Raw genomic sequence first — 21,745 nt, 5'->3', positions numbered from 1 at the left:
TTCTTATATTTTCAATATTGTAGGTTTTTTATTTAAAATAAGTAGAAGTTAATAGATTTTCTAGATCTAGGGTTCTTTCAAGGTTCAAAGACTTCTTTTCAATGTATTGGAGGAAAAATTATTTCTGTTATTTGGAGATATTTTTCTAAGAATGTAAAATGCAAAAAAAACCAAAAAAAAAACAAAAAAAAAAAAAAAAAAAAAAAAAAAAAAAAAACAAACCAAAACCAAAAAAAACTAAACCAAGAAAGATAAAAAAATTCATCTTTCATGTCCTCAGTTTCTTTGGATTATTCATACTTTAAGGACATCAAATACTGGCGTATTAGTTTAATTAAGCCAAAAGTCACCAGTGCTTGTACCTACGTTTTGTTTAGTGTACCAGTACAAATTGCAAAGAGTGACAGATACCAAACCAAAATCAGAACCCTAGGGAAAATCAAAAGAACAGATAAATTGTTGTGAAAAATTAAATTAGATATTTCCTATCTAACATTATAAAAAAATATTTTTATTATATTATTTGGAAAATTCTTGTTTGCCTTAGCTGAAACCATTTCTAAGTCTGCTTCAAAAAACTTCTGATTTTAGCAAATATTTGAGAATAATGAAATATCCTACTTTTCAGCTTAGAAAATAAAAGTTAAGTGCTTGACTTAAAAATAACTTTTCATTCTGGAAATGAGTTAGTAATAGTGGTGCAGCATATTTTATAATGACACATTCTGAATATGTAACATGAAACTCTGATTGACCTCTTTTTACTTTTTTCCCTCCAGTTATTATTTAGTAAGAGACATCTGAAACTTATCAGCTTTTTGTTCCGACTTGGAATGGGAAAATTATATCAAAAAACATTAAACATGAAGAACTAAGTAGCAACACCATTCTAGTTTATGGCTTACATGTCTCTGGAGAAATGTATGGAGTTTACCACCTTAGATTATATACTCAAAGTATATAAAATAAACATTATTTTCAGTGTATTGCCTCAGAGAAATTTCTAATCAAAGTAAGGTAAATGAATAAATGAAATAGTCCATAAACTTTTAATTAATTAATATTTCATGACAAGAAAAGATCATAAACTTAAGTAACAATTCCATGTAAATATTCTCATTACATGTTTCCATATAGAAGTGTTTTACATAGTATACTTTTTTAAAGTGTGCTTCCACTCTCAAGGAGCTCTTGTAAAAAAAATGCAATCTGCACCTCTCTGTGGTTTATGATAAAACATGTAATGTGACCAGCCATTTTTTCATTTCAATAAATGTTGATTAGATAGAAGGCATTTGGGTTGCCTTCTGTGCTTATGTGGCAGTATTGTAGGATAGTGTAAATTTTTTATTGAGTCATGCTATCTTAACACAAATACAATGAAAATCAAAATATATTTTACATCATAGTGTTTCCTAAAGGCTTTTGAATTGTCGTGGTCCTTCAAATTGCTTTGTTTCCCTGTAAAAAACAATTTGCACTGCTTCCTTTTGCAATTTCTCTTATTCCCTTTTCTTATGTGAGTGTAAAGAGGAATTTGATTTCTCGCCTAACCTGTAGGATGCTTCTGATTTCACAGTTAGCACCTTCCTGACAAAATGAAAAACATTAATTCTGCATTAGCTTTAATTACCTGTGGAATAAACCCTTCCAGGAAGTTGGCTCAATTGTGACTTGCAATTAATACACCTTTATGAGGAAACAAAATGGGACTACATAGTAATACATTTTTAATTGATTTTTATCCCTAAATAAGAAAAGGTTTGCCTTCACCGTCTTTGGATTATACTGGCAACCTTGTTTATATGTCAATATGAGCTACAAATATAAGATTCCTTTAGAGCCTAATCTTACTACTGTTCTTCTATAAGCAATGGAAGAGTAATTTGTTATTTGTGCTTAGTAGTTCAGAAGAAGGAACCTTCTGAATCTTTCATTTAAAAGTATGATGATATTATGATATTACTAGACCTACACTGACTTTTGATCTGTTAGACAGCCATTGCCATCAGTAAAATATGCCAACTTTATTAATGCTGGAGACATTAATTAAGTAATCAGCATCTGAAAGTAATGACATAATTTTACCTCAGTGTAAACATAAGGCTTATTATGTGTGTTTGGGGTGTTCTTAAAATATGTTTATTCTCCCTCTTTAGTTCCTGTTACCAGAACTGATTCTGTTATTTTTTTGTGAAATATGTATCACCGATTACTCTAATTTTTGATATTTCATGATCCATCAAGATACAGGTAGATTCCCAAGTGATTTAATACCAGTGATTTGAAATACCACTTAGCCCCCTCACTATAACTCCTTTCTCATTCTTTTTCTTTTCTCATTGCCGTTTTACTTTTTTCATTGCTTTTACTGTTCTATTGGAAGATATTGGAAGTTTAGGTTGTCTTAAATTGCAGAGGGGCAATATCAAATACTATGAGATCAGCAAGACTAAGAGTGGAGTGAGAGCAAAAAGTACAGTTGAACAACTTGATTTCAGAATGGCTGCCCTCAAACTTCCATTTTAGTATGAAGTAATAATTGATAAGAACATTTATCTTTAAAAAAAATTTCCAAAGTTCCAGCAACTTGATGACAAGTATTTGGTCTCATTTTCATGATATTTAAATTCCACAATTATAGTAGGAAATCTGTGTGTGTGAAATTTAGAAACACATCTGGAATCTATGCCTTTTTAAAATGTTAAATCTTATTTTTTTCTCCTCCAAAATTTACTTTGATCACAGAAAGATTTTTATGAACAAAAATAGGTTATTTGTTATTCAAACTTATAAATGTGAATGTGAGCACATAGGTAATATTGCTGAAGTGGTAATAGAAATTCTTAGGGTCTGTCCATGAGAACCTAGAATGCTGTGGGAAGGCTGAACTGTGTGAAAGACTGCAATGGGCTGGTGCTTAGAGTAATTAAACCTCAGGTGTGTTGGTTAATTCTGACTTGGATATGAGATACAAAACAAGAAACACTGAACACTAATGGTTCTGCTGCTTCCTCGAAAATTATAACACACAGCAGGGTGTGTGATTCTTGATTAATAAACAGGCACCCAAAGTGCATGATGAGTCACAGGCTAAAGCCAAATGTTTTCAGACACCCTACCAAGCAGTTGCATATCCAAATGCCAAGATACTGAGGAGAATGTAATCAAAATTGTTCCATAAGTAGAAAAGAAAAACCAGGCACCCACAAATCTTGCTGTGCTTTAGGTCTCTCTGTGCAGAACAGACAGTGAACATACAGCTTGTGGTAGACAGTGGGTTTTTCCTAAGTAGTGGTGTTTACTGAGGGTATGCATAATACTTGCTAGTTTTCATGTTCCTTTCTGAGACCACTCATGACATCCCTCTCTCTCTGTTACCCTTTGCTGTCTCATGCCAGTCAGGGTAAACTAAAGGGTTTAATCTTCTAATTAATCTTCTGTTTTCATTGTACTTTGACAGCAGAAGACCTCTTGTGATCAGCCAGTGCAGTAAGACATCTATTGCTAGCTATTTTAGTTGAAATATTAGGGCAGATGTAGCAGTGGTTTGTCTGAATTTTTTTCCATTGAATAAATGTGCCTTGGTAGCTAGAGCTTTTCTGTTTGAGAAAAATATATCCCCTAATATATAGCTTGATTTTTTTTTTTTTCCTGAGGACATGAAATTATGAAGGATATCTGTTTCAAAAGTTGCACAGGAGATTGTTGTTTCACATCAAATCTGTGAAAAAAAAAGACTGATTTTATGCAATGATAGGGGCAAAGTCTGTAACACTACATCCTAGACACCAGTACAGCAATTGATCTGAGACAATGGGCCCAGGAGCTCCACCTCAGCTGAGATTGCTATTTATGATTTGTTTTTTTCAATTTTTTTTTTCTGGGCTGATTTTAGATGGGATTAGCCTGATGCTCCTTATGCTGTTGATGGAACCTGTAGATATCACCACATTTGCTTGCCTGGCTCAGGTGCAAAGGGGCTGGTCCCACTCAGTGCTGTTACTGCCTGGCCTGTGCTGGAGTCATCCTGGATTCCTGGCTCACTTTCCTGGAGGGATCAGCCCACATCTCTCTACTCACAGATATTAGCCATTCCTGCTGGAGCTGGAATGAGAGGCTTCCTTTCCAGTTGACTTCAGAGACATTCTGGACTACCTTCTCAGCAGAGTGGGCTAGCAAGGCATTATTTAAACTTAATTGCTATACATTTCCTAATGGGATTTGGCAAGCCCTAGTGGCGTGGGAGGGAGGCAGTATTTCACTGTGAAGCACTGAGTCAGCATAAGAGTGAATCACAACAGCTGACTTGCCAGAATTACAGAGGTATGCATTTGACACGTCACTTTATCCATATTGATCCAACAGGGGATACTTACTCTATTTATCTTGTTTGTATTTTTATTCCCTGTGTTCAGCAGAAGAGCAGGCTATCTCATTAGTATTTAGACCACTGACATAGAACTTGAGGCCCATAACCAATGGTAAAGCAGTTCCAGTTTGTCACCTATTGGTGCAATTTTATACTGTTTATTCATATTATAATGCTTTTGATATTTCTTACATACAAAAATTTCTTCTATATGCTATGAATGAAACAGCCTTTTTATCTTTCTCAAAATATTACATTATTCTCCTCCTTATTTTAAAAATTTTTCAATCAAAAAAATAAAGGAGCTTGAGACATTCAAAACTAAATTTTGCTTGTATGATATTTTGCCAGGAGAGCATCTTGCTGAATAATTTTATTCAGACAATGGTTTTATACTTCCATTTGAAAAAACCAGTATACCTGTCTTTACCATAGCAAAAAGAGAATAAATCACAAAAGTCCAGGTCAGTGTTCATTTTATGAAGAGGACTTAGACATTATGATTTTGCACTATTTTTTTCTTTCTACGGCTTGATATAAAAAATTGCCTAATTATTTCATTTAAAAGAATGACAACAGATATCATGTAATACACATTTGTGGTTTATCAGCTACCCAGTACATGTCCTACATAACTGGCTTGCTTCTCCCAAGTTCAGATGACCACAACTGCCTATGTCAGAAATCTGACATTATGATTTAGTAGCTCTTAACAAGGGTTTACACCTATTTTATGGGTTCAATAACATTTACAGAGGAACATATTCAGCTTCTGATTACATGAAGAATCCTTTATTCATCACTGCCTTCCCAAATAAGTATGAATTTCTCTTCACTACAGTGCTGAACTCAGAAAAATACTCATTCTGCTATACATTTAACACATAGAAAAATTTGTTTTAATGTTAAAAGTTGTTTCTTTCCTGTCAATATGAACCATATTATTAATCCTCAGGCTGTGGATTGAGTGAACAAGTAATGGAGATATTTAGATAGAGATGGCTATGGATAGTGCTCCTGTTCCCATCTGTCCACTATTAGTCTTTTGGTGCAAGACTGTGTGGAACATCAAGGTGTATGAGTGGATCTCATGGATAACTTTGTAATAAATAAAATAAAATTACTTTCAGTTGCTAGATGGCATATTTGTAGCATTACAAAAAACTACATAAAGTGGAGCATTTCCAGAATTTTTCACATGGAACACTTTGCTATTGGAAATGCCATTTATTAATTTAAAATAGTTCAAAGAAGTATGCTAATATTTAGGTTTTTCAGGAAAACAAAAGACTGATTTTTATTTCTATTATTGAAATATGTTTTTTTTTATTTTAATGTTATAAATAAAAAAGAATCATTCTAGCCAGTTGACTTATTAAAACAGCATCCCTTAATTGCTCTGAAACAAAAGATGTTTCAGAATTTTCCATTGAAAATTTATTCTGAAGGGGCAGCATGGCACAAAAATCAATGCAAATCTCTGCTATGGTTTAGACTAAGTCAATATGTATTTACTGGAGATTTTGCATTACTACATTGAAACAAGACAATGAGACTAGAAGCAAGATGTCTGTGTTAAACAATTGTAAAAATTTGCAAATTATTCATTGTAGCTTCTTTTAGATTTGTAATTTGCCCTTTCCATGTTTCTCATGAAGACTGTAAAAAAAATCACTTCCATAATTCAAGTTTGTAAAAGGTTTTCAGGTCTTTTGTAGGTCTTCTTTCATGACTCAAGATCAATAACTTTAAGGATGCCAGGACTTCTCTTGATGTCTTGGCTTTTGTGTGCAGCCCTGCTCACTACTCTTTCAGTCACATTTTTTATGCTATTTTACCCACAAATGTATTATTGCAGCTCTGGGACAGAATGTGCATGCTAATGTCTCCAAAGAATAATACAAGAAATCAACGTTACCATAAAATGTGCGTGAAGAAGGAAATAGAGCTGAGTAGGGGGAAAAAATACAGGAAAAATACTCTCTAAAACTGCAGCAGACTTAAACAAAAAACTTAGTGCTGTTCTTAGTCGTTCTTCTCCAAAACAAAACAAAAAAGATAATTCCTGGAAAAAAGCCATTGACTACTCTTTTCATCACTCTTTTTATTTTTAAATGCCTCTCCTCTAGTACTACTTATCTTTGAAGGCAGTTCTTCTTAGGACTAGCATTCAGCACCTCAGTAAATGCTTTTATTTCTCAGCACTGTTTGTCTTATTTTCCCCTTGAGAGCCTACTCAGGCACCCACCCACACAGAGATGTTTTCTGACCTTGTGAATTTTAAAGCTTGCATTCTAAATAGCGGAGAATTTCAGAAGCTGAGGTTAATAATTAACCATCCCCCTTAAACCCCTAGGAGGCACTCACTTGCTCACTTAGTAGAGACCCATCACCCCCAAGAGACACCTGTTACAGTGCTTGCTCACTTGGAATTTGAGTGTTCCTATTTCTGTCTCAAATGTTGGAGAACAGGTTAGTGCAGACTCAAGGCATATTGCTGCCAAGGATTTACTTACAATTTACAATGACTTGAAGAGAGAGAGATTTGGAAAGAGCAAGTAATGTACCAGCTTGCTTTTGCAAATATATTTCAGAAATTTAGAAATCACTTGCTCCATGGGCCTTTTCTTTTCTCCTTTTTTTTTTTTTTTTTTTTTTTTTAACAATATTTATGGTTATATTGAGAGGCAGAGTTAAACCCAAATAAATCCCCCTACTTGAAAAACCAGCTAGGGGAGCTTCAATACATGTAGTCTGGCACACAGAACAAACTTTCGTTTGATCCTAACTTATTTCTGTATAAATTAATAGGCAAAAATTTTAAGTGAATTAAAGTATCCTCTACTGCTCTGAAGATTAAGACAACTTATATTTTGCTTACTTCATATGTTTACTTAAAAACAGCAAACAGAACTTACTAGTACTCACTCATATTCTGAATTAAAATGTAAATTGCAATGTAATAGCCTAGTCTAAAATTATAAATTGTTCAGAAACCTGTTCAGAAAGTTTAAGTACTGACAAATATCTTGATATCTTTGGCATGTGTGTACTCATTTACAAATGAGGGTACAAAAAAGCTATGTCTAGGATTGTCTTTATGGTGAAACTTTGAACACTAAAAAAGTTGGACATAAATTATTGGAGGAAACTACCCATGATTGTGATGTTGCTGAGTAAACAGGTAACAGCTTCAAACAGTTTCAGACAAAATGTCTGGAAATATACTAGTGACTGATGAGTTTATATTTCAGAACTATGAAAAAGCATGGGAATTATAACATTATCTGAGCTTTGTTCCTACAAATATTTCTGCTCTGATTGAATGTCACTTTAACATTTTTCAGTATTTTGACAGCAAACATGGCCATCTGCATTGTTAATGTGTGTGCCTGTAATGCAATTTTTCTGTCACCACACTACTTTCTTATCCTTTTTTCGAGTCTGAATGTGGTTGAATCTGTTATTTCCTTGTCAATTTTAGTTCCTCTAAAGTCTAATTCTGGGCTTGATCGTGAAATACCACTTTAGAAGCATCCAAAACAGAGATTAATATGAATCAATGGAGGTTATCTGTCAGGCATACAGAAGGTTTCATATAAAAGTAAGATCAAAAAGAATCACAGAATCACTAGCTTGGAAGAGACCTTCAAGATTGAGTCCAGCTCATGCCCTAACACTGCAACTAAACCATGGCACTGAATGCCACATCCAGTCTTTTTTTAAACACATCCAGGGATGGTGACTCCACCACCTCCCCAGGCAGGCAATTCCTCACTCTTTATCACTCTTTCCATAAAAAACCTTTTCCTAATATCCAACCTACATTTCCCTTGGTGCAGCTTGAGACTGAGTCCTCTGATTCTGTCAGTGATGAGGTCACCCCTGAGTCTCCTTTTCACCCCGAGCTCCCTCAGTCATTCTTCACATGGTTTGTGTTCCAGCCCCTCACCAGCCTTGTTCCCTCATGTAGACATGTTCAAGTGTCTCAAGGTCCTTCCTAAACTGAGGGGCCAGAACTTGACACAGCACTCGAGGTGTGGCCTCACCAGTGCTGAGTACAGGGGCAGAATGACCTCCCTGCTCCTGCTGGCCACACTGACACAGGCCAGGGGCCACTGGCCTTCTTGGCCACCAGGACACACTGCTGGCTCATGTTCAGTGGGCTGTGGACCAGTACCCCAGGTCCCTTTCTGCCTGGGCACTCTCCAGCCACACTGTCCCCAGCCTGTAACATCGCAGGAGTTTATTGTGGCCAAAATGCAGGACTCAACACTTGGACTTATTAAATGTCATCTTATTGGACTCTGCCCATCCATCCAACCATTCCAGGTCTCTCTGCAGAGCCCTCCTGCCTTCCAACAGATTGACACATGCTCCCAGCTCAGTGTCATCTGCAAAATTACTAATGAAAGACTCAATATCCTCATCCATGTCATTAATAAAAACATTGAACAGGACTGGCTCCAGCACAGACCCCTGAGGGACACCACCCTGACTGATCCCAGCTGGATGCAGCACCATTCACCACTCTCTGGGCCCGGCCATCCAGCCAGTTCTTAACCCAGCAAGGAGTGCTCCTGCCCAGGCCATGGGCTGCAGCTTTTCCAGGAGTGTGCTGTGGGAGACAGTGTCAAGGCATTGCTGAAATCCAGGTACACAATATCCACAGCCTTTCCTGCATCCACCAGGTGGGTCACTTGGTTGTAAAAGGAGATCAGGTTGGTCAAACATGACCTGCCCCCCCTAAACACCTGCTGACTGGGTCTGATACCCTGGCCATCCTATAAGTGCTGTGTGATGGCACTCAGTATAAACTGTTCCATAACCTAACCAGATACTGAGGTCAGGCTGACTGGCCTATAATTCCCACCCTTTTAGTGAATGGGAGTCACACTGGCCAGCTTCCAGTCATCTGGAACCTCCCCAGTGTTCCAGGACTGCTGGTAAATGATGGAGAGTGGCTTTGCAAGCTCATCTGCCAGCTCCCTGATCACCCTGGGATGGATCCCACCTGGTCTCATAGATTTATGAACATCCAAGGCACTCAGCAGTTCTCTGCCTGGCTCCTCCTGGATAACAGAGGGACCATTCTGCTCCCTGACACCATCTGCGAATCCAGGAGGACAGTTGTCCTGAGGACAAGCCATCTTCCCACTAAAGACTGAGGCAAAGAAGGTGTCAAGCCTAAGAAGAGAAGCATGAGAACAGTGAATGTAGATTGATGTACAAATTGAATTGATAGATGTACTAATGAAGATTCGTAGCATAAAAAATTCAGCAGTATCCCCTTTATTTTGGATTCTTAGTGTTGTAGTGGCCCCCTACAATGCCTTCAGTTGTGTGAAATCCTGTTTCATTAGCTTGTGCAGTTTTCCCCATCTGTGCTCCCAAGAGTCTCTACTATAGGCTTACAAAGTCTGCTTATGAGGTCAAGGAAATCATCATACCAAGGTAAAGGCTAATCTGCGTCTTGAATCTACAGATGGGTGAAAGACATTGCCAAAGCAAAACATGACATTTGTGCAGAGCCAGGATTTAAACCCAGACTTTCCTTTCAACTTCCTCCCTTCTAGCTGAAGAGTGCTGTGATAAATGCATTTACATGAGCATCACTTAATTATTTCACAATTAGAAAATTGTGCACTTTCTGTTACCTTTTACATAATGATTTAAACAGGTACAATTTCATCTTTGAAGGCATGAAATTAAAGAAAAAAAAAAAAGTTAACTGTTCCATTCAGAGTTCTGAATAAAAGCTGTACATTCAATTCTACACAGACTGTGGTTTTAAATCTGTTTTGATCCAATGACCTATAATAATCTGGAACAATCTGAGAAAGCCATGTCATTTAAGATGAAGACATCTGCATAAAATTCAAACCTGTCTAAAAGTAGCACAAGTATTAAATTTCTTTTTCACTGTAAAGTTCTTGAATTGAGTTTCTTTCCCCTACATTTGTCCAGACTTTCTACTTTGTTTGTCCTGAACTGGAAAGAGAAATAATTTTTTCTGCTACTTATCTAGGAGAATTTTTGGACAAAACTCAAATATAAATATTTGTGTTTTAAAAGTTACAGACATGAAACTGAAACAGTGCTAAATAATTTTGTTGGCCAGATGGCATAGTGGCAGCAATAAAACAGCAAAATAGGAAAGCAGCATTTAATTCTGGACTTTGCATTAGGGGTCTGCTCTTGGTGAGATTGATACTGTTTTATTTTAGAGGGCATTGACCAGAAAGTGTTTTGTTAATGCCAGCTGGCTTTGTGAAGTGCGTGCTGCCTCATGCAATCAGGATCCAAGAATGTCTGCAGACATGACAATGCTGTTGCCCATTATGTTGTTTTGTTTGAAAAAAGAAAAACATCTTGGTATAACTAGGGAAAGAACAGACGTCTGGAGTCAGACAACAAGAGTACATTGATTTATATCAGCCAAGGGTCTGACCTCTCTAATCTTATTCATTCACATGAGGTAAATGAAGAATAAATAGTGAAATTAATCCTGAAAGTTGCAGCATTCAAAGCAGAAATTGCACACGTTCAACTATATGGTGTTGTATAAATAAAGATGCAAAGCACTTAAGAAGCTCACAAACAGCCTACCAGTGCAATCCATCTAGAGCTGGCTGGGGTGACTTCTCACAGCAAAACAATTTGTGGAGTAGATGTACAGCAAAGTTAGACTGAAGCCCAGATTCCTTGCCAGAAAGGCTCTCTCTGTTATATCCAGAGAGAAAATCAAAGCATTGCTGTTGCCCTGCTGAATATTCAGAATGACCATGTCCTATGAGGATCCCAGTACTTGCCAGCCATGCAGTTTATCAGAACCTGCAGGCCAACCTAACGTGATGGAGTATGTGATTCTTTTCTAAATTATATGATATTTTCAAGATGTGATCCTAATTTCTTTCTGAATGACAATACTCTTAAACCTAGGCTTTAGAATGAAAAACTCTTACATTTCATTTAAATACTATTTTTGCTTTAGTCAAATGTTATACTCTTTTTGTGACATCTAATTATCCCAAAACTTTATGTTCTTTATTCCACTTTATGTTCTGCATGATACTGTAAATAGAAGAATGGAATTACATCAAGTGTCCACAACTTTTACTCTTAGTATTGCCCATACTTAGGTATTGGAGAGAAGGAAAGGTGATTAGGCAAAATCATTCCTTCTCTATGTGACACTTCTTAAAGGCAGAAACTATGAAGGTTTGTTTCACCTTGTCCCCTTTTTCAATAGCATTGTAATATTTAAAACCTCTCTGGAACTGATAACAAGCATCAGACTGTCTTGAATTACAGTCACAGCATCTAATCCTAGAGGAAAATGTGAGAAAATGAATAGTAAGAATGAATTGGGATGTCTGAAAAGACAACACAGAATTCTTTTAATTATCTTTCAATCACAGTATTATTTTCTGGGCCTGTAGCTTCTTCCTGGAAATTCATCAGTCTGTTTCCTTGTGATGTTGAAAGCTACCCATTTGGTCTATAGCTGTGAAATGAAAGAATATGAACTCCAGTTTGTGATCTCTTTGTAGAACTTTCTAGAGACTGAGTGTCTTTATGAGCAATCTTGATAATGTCCTTATGATCAAAAAATATCTTTAAAAACATGATTGACAGGGATGACTATGCAGTGACTACTAAATCTGTAGAGTTTAGTGAAACATAATTTGGACTCATCCTTCATCAGACACATAAAATGTATCGTGAATCCTTTTTTGTCTATTTTATTTTTATGAGACTTTCAATCAAAACCAGCCATTTATTAAGCCTTTTTCTTTCTGCTCTTATTTTCAGAATGCCTTAAAATGATTAAAGGAACATGAGATTTAGCAAATACATGTTCCTGTTTAGAAAAATTAGTGCATCTTTCTCACAAATAAGCAGATAACCAATCCAAAGAAATGTCTCCACAGTTGAGCTATGCAGAAAAGGTTTTGGAAGGGAAGCAAATAACATGAATCCTTTAAAAGGGAATCTTTGCACCAATCTGTGGGTCTAATCACTGAAGGACAACCTGCATTCATCAAGAGAAGAAACCATTATTCATAACACATTGCTGTATAATGATGGTTGTCATATCTGAAGTTTTATACTTCAACTTTGGTAAATTCTTGGTGAAATCTGACATGTATGACCATGTTCTTAATTGAGAAGGTATTCTTTAGTTTTGTAAACCAGTTAGAGAATATTTCAACTATTGTGACAATTGTTAGGAGCCTTCTATGAAAAACAGATCTATAACATTTTACCCATGAGTAATTTGAGTTTAAATATTTTTGTTATAATTCATGCTTTCCTGTTTATATTGTACAGTATTTTATGTGTGTATATTAATTTGATTTGTATTCAGATGATGATTTTTCAAAATGTATGGTAAAAATATTTTGAATGATTAACATATGTCCTCTTTTCTTGGGGCCAAATCTGAAGTGAAAGATAGAAATGATTTTTACATGAGAAAATGAAAATTAAACTGTAGATGTGAAAATAAAGTCCTAGCATAAGAAAACTAGTTATATTCAAAGATTTTGTGCAGATCATGCTGGTCTTTTCCAGACAATTGTCTCATTAGCTTCTTCAAAAGTCATGATTTTAATATTTGACTAGAGCATGCATTGGCAAACACAGGCCAGGAAAGTTTCTATTAGGCAACACAAGTTAACATTTGTTTTGATAGAATTTCACTACCAGACTTTTGAAGGGGAAAAAAAGAAATCAAGCCACAAATAATGTCCTTCTGTGGCATTACACTATTTTCTTATTCAGTAATGGTTGCATTACAAGTTGATGATTGCAATCAATTCCACAGGTGAATATATCAGTACTTTTTATAAGGTTGTACATATAAAGCACCTTTAATATGTTAACTACATTCTCAAATAGTTACAAACATTTTGACTCCAATATAAAGCAACAGTTTCACATTTCAGGAGTTTTAAGCAATTTGCTTTAAATAATATCACTGAGTCTTACAGAGTAACTTTTAGCCTACAGCAACAGGACTGGTATTCTACATGGCCATAATAGAAAATAGGCAGCAATAACTTCCTATCAGCAGGGTTTTAAGTTATTAATTAAAAAAAAAAACAAAAAAACCCAACATATTTTCCTTTTGTATATTTTGGTCTTTTTAACAATGACAACACATAGGTGAGACTTAAGACAAAAAATTCTACTTTGATTCAATATATGCATTAATAATTCAAAACTTTTCTGATGGCAAATTTTTTTTTTATTTTTTTAGCTAATCATTTCTATGCAGAACACTCTGGTGTATTTTCAATTTATTCAAAATATTTCATCTCATCAACAAGAATATTTTGCATTACACAGAAGACATTACTTGTGCATCAGTGATTTGCTAATACTAAGGCTTTGTATTTTTAAAAGTTCATATATGCTTTAGGTAACTGTATCTGATTTCAGTAGCATTCTGGCAAAGATTCCTTTGCAGACAAGACTCTCTTTGAGGGGGAAACCAAACAAAGAGAAAGCAATTTTTAAAAATTGTCTACAATAGCAAATAGAATAGCTCAAGAGGAATTGATTTCTATGGTGAAACAGTGGGCTCTGAGACTTATTTTCATACTATATACATTTTGTGAGATTCATTGCTTGTCTGATACTGTGAACTTAGCTCCTTTTAGTTCAAGCTATCTAGGGAGGCTTTGGGATCATTTCCTCCTTTGGAATTTCATCCAAAATGGTCCAATATATTTGCTTCATGATGCTTCTTCCAAGGGTAGCAAAGTGCAAATTTGGGGATGATAAGGAGCTTAATTTCTGTAGTCTGTACCTTAGGTGAATTAAATATTGTGCAAATGACTTTTGAAATAGTTTTATAAAGGCATTCCTCCATTCTAGGGCTTGTTGGTGCCTGATAACAAGGGTTAAGAAGTATATTCCTTTTCCTTTCTACACATTAAATTATTTAATACTATTCCAGATTCAAGAGCACATGATGATGTTCACACCCCAAACATTTGGATGATTAGCTGGTAGGATGGGAATGAGGGTTTTGCTTGTTTTTAGTCTATTAGAAACTTTAATGAAACAGCATAGCAAAGATAAAAATTTCTCATGCTGAAAGACAGGAGCTGAGAGACACAACACTCTGCTAACTAATATCCCTGGAGTAGTTTAAGGCAGCACATTCTCTGCTGAAAACCAAAGAAAACAAAACAAACTCCTCCAGGAAAGACAGACACTCCAAATATTTCAGCAAAAGATAAGATTACAGAAAAGTTTGACGGAACCCAGAAAGTGTAAGCCAAGAATGTGAAGGTATAAGCAATGACTAGCACTAGATACTGGCACTTAGCTAAAAGAAGCTTTTTATAGTGTCTTAATAATAGATTTGACTCAAATAAATGTTCAGATTCCAAGAGATATTGTTAGAAAGAGTAGAATACTGGAATCTAATGCATTGAGTTCAGAAAAAAATACAGATACACTGAATTTCTGTTTAATCTTCATGAAAGATGTAGGAAAAGCTTCTGTTTTAAGAAAATAGAAAGAGATATGATAAAAATCTTAATTCATGTTGTTATTGCTCTTGGTAAGAGAAAATGCTACTTCATCCATTTAATTTTGCAGTAGAACGACAGGAGAGCACTTCAGCATCATGGATGTTTTGTGCTTATAATTTTCAAACAATTGGATGCTGAAGTGATAACAAAAATGTACTTTATGAGCAGCCTAAAGAGCATGCTAAAATTATTTTGACCATCTCTGATTCAGATTCTCATTTATTCTTGGTTTCTTTATGCTCACATTTCAATAGCTAGCAAGAGCTCTTGTGTTATGCTAAGAATATTGGCCTACAAACCTTCTAAGGTTTTGTCTAATTTTTCCAAATGAGCTTGTGTGTTGTATTTTGATATGAAGATTCTCACATGAAAGAGTATTGTATTTTTCAAAGTATCATTGAGTAAGAGATATTCTTTATATTATTGGTTTTTTGGTGATATTCACTTAAATAAAGGAATGCCTTATTAGGAATTCACTTAATAAATGTAGCTAGGTGAAGAAAAATAATTTTGGCCTGCTCAGAAGTCCTTGCTGTTATTCAGAAAGGGAAGTTTGGATAACAGGAAACAAAATATATTTGAGAAAAGCACTTAACTTAAAAGGAAAAAAATGTGTTTGAATGTTACACTATGATGTCCATAATGCAAAATGCATTATGAAATATTATCCCTGAAGAGCAAATCTTAACATTTAGCTTTGGGCTTAAACAAATAGATATTATTGGATGGATATTTCAACTTTATACAGAACAAAAGAAATGTGCTTCTGGTTCATGACTAGAAGACCACTACTGCAAGAAAAATTGATAAAAGTGAAACAAAAGTGAATTAAAATAAGCTAATTACAGTTCATCACAGGTGATGTCTGCTGAAGAGCTGTAATATGAAAATATTTTTAAATTTTATTTAAGTCCTGTTTAAAGTTACAATTGTCACTGTGTCTGGCTAAATATATATATAAAAAAATTCTTATTGGCATCTTTCTCCTCTTTTATCCTGCTACTCTCATACTAATCTCAGGTGTTTCAGCCTTCTCATAGAAAAAAAAAAAAAGCCTGTTTAATTTAATTTCCTGCCAATTTTATATTTTAACTACAATGACAGAGGTTTAGAACAGTAGAAATATATGATTTGAATGGGGAAAAGAGTTGTGTGAGTTGAAACTATTCATGCAGAATAGGAATCATTCATTAATATTTTGTTTGTCTTCCAACAAGCTTCCAGCAATTAAGAATGAATAGAAGGAAAAGGATAATGACATGTTGAATCAAAATTCAAGTGCTAAAGAAACACTTTGAATTTATGTGATCAGTTGATGCATCTCTTCTGCCTGTTTTTCACATCTACCCTATACACACTTCAGGGTCACTGTATTAGTCTTACAAGCAGCTTGATGTTGATTGACTTTTTGAAGCTAACAGGAATTATATTATTTAGGCCTGACTCATCACCATTGTTTTTCATGTTTGGTACAAAAATATAATATAAATAAAAGAAACCTCCTTTGCTATTAGAGTTGCAAAACTGCACAACAGCTTGTTAAAAAAAGCCAAGGAGTGTCCATTCTTGAAGATATTAAACACCTGACTGACCACATCCCTGAGCAAAGTGCTCTAGCTGACCCTACTTTGAGCAGGACTGTTGGACTAGATGATCTCCAGCTAGCTCTTAGGACACCTTAAGTTCCAGCAAATACCTCAAGATATGATATTATTTCCACTGTTAAAGTGGAAAGTCATCTGAGTTGAAAGTCAGGGAAAAAATAAGAACTTTAATTCCTAATGTTCCAGGGGTTTGGGTAATGTCCAAGCAAACGATGAGCAAACTCGTAGAAATATTTGAAATAGTATAGCTTGCTTTAGCTTGATTCTCAGTTTAGGCTAATTCATGCTTCTCTACATGTTAAGTTGCATCTTGGAATGCATTTTGCAGTTGATTAAAATGTTTTCAGTCCTTATGGCTTTGAGATGTAGATAATGTGACTGCAGCAATGCCTGGAAGTTTTACTATTTTCATCCAAGTGTTAAGTAATTAAGATTATACTTAACTTGATTATACTGAACTTGAATACTTTAGTGTGTACACTTTGTACATAGAATAAATTATGAAGTAACTGGCTGAGGAGTGGTTGAGGTTGCAATCTTAGCTCTAAAATATTAAACATTAAAAGGATTTACTCTTCCACCCCACCAATGCACCAACTCACCAATGCACCAACATTTTTGAACAATGTTTATAAGGTTGATAGCAACAGATATACAGAAACCATGAAAGAATATAATCCACAAGCAGTGTGAAATATCAGGAATTACAATGCAAAACTTCAGACTTTGGTATATGGAAAAAAAAATCTCTCTCATAATGGTGAAAAAGTCATGATTAAGCCTTGTGGAGCTATATGGATATATTGCTTTTTAACAAGTCTATCTGTTCTTAAAGTCAAGCTCCAAAACTAGGGCTCTGCATGTATTGAAAATATAATTGTTTCATTAATATGCAGTTTTATGTGAAACCTCAACTATTTTGCAGGTTAGGATATAAACAAAGTTTATATAGAGTATATGAAGAAAGTTCTTGATTTTGGAGGGGGCTTATTGCATTCATAAAAACTAATGCATAAATAGTATTTATTATGTATTAGTATTCTAGCGTTCATAACTTAGTTCATAGGGATTTAAACTAATTTAATTTAAATGCTCTTATTAGTGACAATTATTAGGAGTTTCATGAACAGCAACATGTACATGCATATACAGCGTTTTTTCAGAGGCATTTTAGAACCTGTTTAGAACTCTTTTTTTGTCAACTTTATCTCTAAGATGTCCTAATTTTTCGGGTGTAAAAATGAGGTGACATAATTAATTTAGACCAAGTATTCAAAGTGTATAAAAACTCAGTATCTTTTAAAACTGCTAGTTCTGATCTGACAAATGTTTATCCAGATTATACTGCCTAAAGTGTATGATAATTTGCATATCAGAGATGATGACGTATGAAAGGAAACAGTCAACTGCAATACAGATGTTTAATTTTTTTTGTTCTTAAAATTCTTTATATTAAACACATGGAGTGTTTCTAACTATGCAGGTAACAGACATATATTATGATCCAAGTCTATTCCTTCTTATTGGAAAAGGACAGGCCATGATGTTATTCCATGGGGCCGGATGCATTCAAAATTTGCAATACATTTGCCTGAGAAGGTCTGGTTCTCAGATGTAATGCAATAGAAAGGTCAGAATTCTCTCTACTGAGAGTAGAAGTGTAATGAATCCTGCAAAATAACGATTAATATGCACACCATTCTTTCAGTAAGAATTTTATCATCATTATGTCATTCTCATTGATATTCTGTGGAAAGGGCTGAGCTGAGTATTCTGTGTATTAGTTTTGTGTTAGTATGTGCTATCCTATTTAGTACAGCACTTGAGAGAAAACAAAATTAACACCCCGATCTGTTTAAAAATTATTATTAGCAACAGTAAAAGTACATCAAATTTCTTTTAGTTTCAAGGATATGTAGTGATGTTCTTAGGGAATTTTCAGCCTCAGCTATAAAGCAGCCCAACTTTGCATCTGTCCCATCTCTCCCCTACAAGTCAATTAGGTAAGGCATATAACTTTTAAAGAATATGAAAATGAACAGGATGCTCCTAAATCTTTTATAGCTTGTTCCAAAACTGATTTTAGATAACTTTGCTGTGATTCTTGTGGTAGCTAGAGATGTGATAAACAGGTGTTCTGTTCCTGTCATCTAGCTGAGACTGATTTCCAATAATTCAATAAGAAATGGAACATAAAGTTCCAAATATTTGATGACTCCTTTTTTCTAATTCCAATTTTAAGTTACGTCACTGTTCTTGCAGTAACTGTAGATGATGCAAAGTCCTTCTGGTGTTGAGGAATACCGTCAGTGCAGCTGGGAGCTCTGGGTGTTGGGAGCCCCAGGCAAGAGGCCATGGACTGCTAACCCTTTGCAGAATAAAGGGCATGGGGACCATCCAGGTGACCAGACACCTAGAGACGTGGCAGAAGCTGAAGAGCCCAGGATTTCCTTGCATTTAGACTATGAAAGAATAAAAGACCAGGATTTCCTCACTTCAGGGTCCCTCCTCAGATGTATCAGCTGGAGCTGTTACTTTTTTATATGGTTATTGCATCAACATTAAATTATTTTAAGGATTGGGACATCTGAGACTCTGCTTTAGGAAATTTGGGATTGAGCCAAGGAAACCTAATATGACTGTGTGAGTATTGGTCCCAGCTTAGTTGGGCCAAATGTGGCTGCCAGGGTAGTATGTTATTCAGGAATAGTCTATGGGATGGTCAAAGTGATTCACAGTTTGTGTCATTGGCCCATAACTATATAGTAATTAATGTATAGTTACAGATTGCAGCATCTCATTACATGAAGTTTTGGTCCATCAAACAGTTACAGTAAAGTATTTCTGGGAACTGTCACCTGTTTAAACTTGAGATCCACTTGTGCCAGGAAGGTGCAGCATTATATTTGTTGTCCAAAGTGTCTATCATCAGCACTAACTACCTTTATATCTTCAATGTTTTGTACCTTCAAAAGAATTTTTTTACCCTCAAAATGATGCTCCACCAACCTAGCCCTCTACTTGAAAACCTGATGTGGACTTCTGTTCTTCAGGGCTTGTGTGAGTGGTTGCAGTTGCTGTTTTCTCTCTTCTGGCCTATATATTTCCACCCTGTAGTGGCTGCAGTTGCCAGTGGGAGTGATTTATTCCTATGTCTTATTCTACATAGAGCTTGAAACACATCTGAGTCCAAAGGACAGCACAGGAAAATTTGTGTGGTGTCTTATAAAATTAATGTATTGGTGCTTGTTCAGAGGGTGCTTTCTAGAATAACAGAAACTTTTCTGCCTTTCTCTAGGTTTGTGAACAGCAAGTTATTTCAAATGCATCATTAAATTATTTTAAATGTATCATTCCCACTTGAGTGTAGTTCAAATCCTAGGAGAATACCCTAAATTCTCACTGAAAATCCTGCATGTCCTCAGCGTCCTCTGAAATGTGAAGGATTGGCTCTTCCCCTTCCTGGGATTCTCCTTGGTGCCAGGGTTCAGCATGTAGGCTTCCAGAGCAACAGCAATATCTGTCATTTTGAATGAATACAAATCTCCAACAATCCATGTTTGCACAGTCCCAGTGGAAGTGTGTTGTGTCAGCTGTGTTCGTGGTGCTTTAAAGGCTTTATTAAGTCAGCTGGCAACACACCCTGTCTCCAGGCACTGGCTTATATGGCAAAGGACCTAAGAGAATTTTTTGTCCCTTTCCCTTTTTTTTTCCCCTTTTTTTGCCCCCCCTCTTTTCTCACAGTAACTAGCTCTCAGAAGCACAGGTAGTTATCTATAAGACCTATAAGATTTTATAGAAATCTTATGGGTGTGTTGCTGTGTTCATAATACCCATGATAAAGTTTACAGATGAGCATTTTTACCCACCCACACAATCCTACACATACATGTGCACACACTTTATGCAATCTGATTGATATTAGTTCTGATCAACTTATTACAAATGATTGATAGAGTAACTGTACAAAATTTATAGATATAACCAGATTTTTTAGCCCATGAAATGATTTGAATGGAGGCTATGATAAACTGCGTGCAGGTTCTGTATTACAGTAAAATTCCATGCATAGTCTGTCCAGTGGCCTTTTATGTAAGAACTGTACTTTCTGTTTGCTTTAAGGTAGACAAAATTGTTTAACTGGTAAATGTTAAAATATTAGCTTGCTTAAGTCTTGTTTTGAGAATCAGTTGCTCAAAGACTGAACTTTGCAGTGACATTCAGAATCTTTTCTCTTGCAGCCGTTTCGTAGAGTGACGTTTTCTGTTGTGAGTCAGCCTCAGGACCCGCATCAAGGGTCATTGCAGAGTTGCTATGACAGCGGTCTGGAGGAGTCAGAAACACCAAGCAGTAAGAGTTCATCAGGGCCAAGACTGGGTGCCCTTCCACTCCCAGAGGACAACTACGAAAGGACTACGCCGGATGGCAGTGTTGGTGAGGCAGAGCATATGGAAAATGGTAGGGGCAAACACAACATCCACACACATAATCTCACTAGCCAGTGATTCTAAGTAGACTTTGGAAAGGTCAGTCCAAAAACATAAATAAATATATTAAATAATTAATACTGTAATTGTTTGATTTTAAAGTTTGTTAAAATGCAGGTGTACAAAATAATAGAGCGTAACACCACTAATTAGAACGGCACTTTCTTTTTTTTTACATGACTTAAAGTCTATACTGCAGAAGTAGTTAAAACACTGAAAAAAATATCAGTAGAGGTCTGGGAAATGATAATTGAATAAAATTACATACATTTCATTTTAGATAAAAGACCATAAAGGACATATGTTCTCATTTCCTTCCATTTTTGATTCAAATGCTACTTAGGAAATTTCCCAGAATGTAATATATACAACATCAGGAAAAGAAAATAGCATTTTAAAACCCCACTCTAGAGAATTCTCTTTTCCCCAAAAATGCTATATAGGCTGTTTTCAAAATAAAACCCAATGTGAAGTCCATTCTTCATTATTCAGAATAGAAGAATATTACTTTCCTTTTCTTCACGCTTTTTTTTGTACAGTACTTTTACAAGATTTAATTTAAATTCAGGGTTCATTTATATAGAAGGGGAAAATGTTAAATACATATTTATTCCATAGTAATCCTCCTATTATTAAAACCAAAAATGCTAATATAAGTCTCAGGCTAGGTTCTGTTTTTATTTCTATCTAAGACTATTCAGGATTAAAAATTAAAAAAAACTTATTCATTTT

The 21,745-nt window shown here is 35.3% G+C and overlaps 1 protein-coding gene across 3 annotated transcripts in view; it reads left to right on the top strand.

Annotated features, from left to right (window-relative positions):
* Window positions 1-21,745, top strand: part of PCDH7 (protocadherin 7) — a 252,554-nt gene that overhangs the window by 97,909 nt on the left and 132,900 nt on the right. For 2 of the 3 annotated variants that reach the window (XM_056490653.1, XM_056490650.1), the window contains one exon: window positions 20,768-20,984. In XM_056490653.1, the coding sequence (XP_056346628.1) occupies window positions 20,768-20,984 (217 nt within the window). The remainder of the gene's footprint in view (window positions 1-20,767; window positions 20,985-21,745) is intronic. The other variant, XM_056490654.1, reaches the window with a different exon arrangement.

Source organism: Oenanthe melanoleuca, chromosome 4 (assembly GCF_029582105.1).
Source record: "Oenanthe melanoleuca isolate GR-GAL-2019-014 chromosome 4, OMel1.0, whole genome shotgun sequence".
Taxonomy (NCBI): Eukaryota; Metazoa; Chordata; class Aves; order Passeriformes; family Muscicapidae; genus Oenanthe; species Oenanthe melanoleuca.
This window is presented reverse-complemented; position numbering and strand designations above follow the sequence as displayed.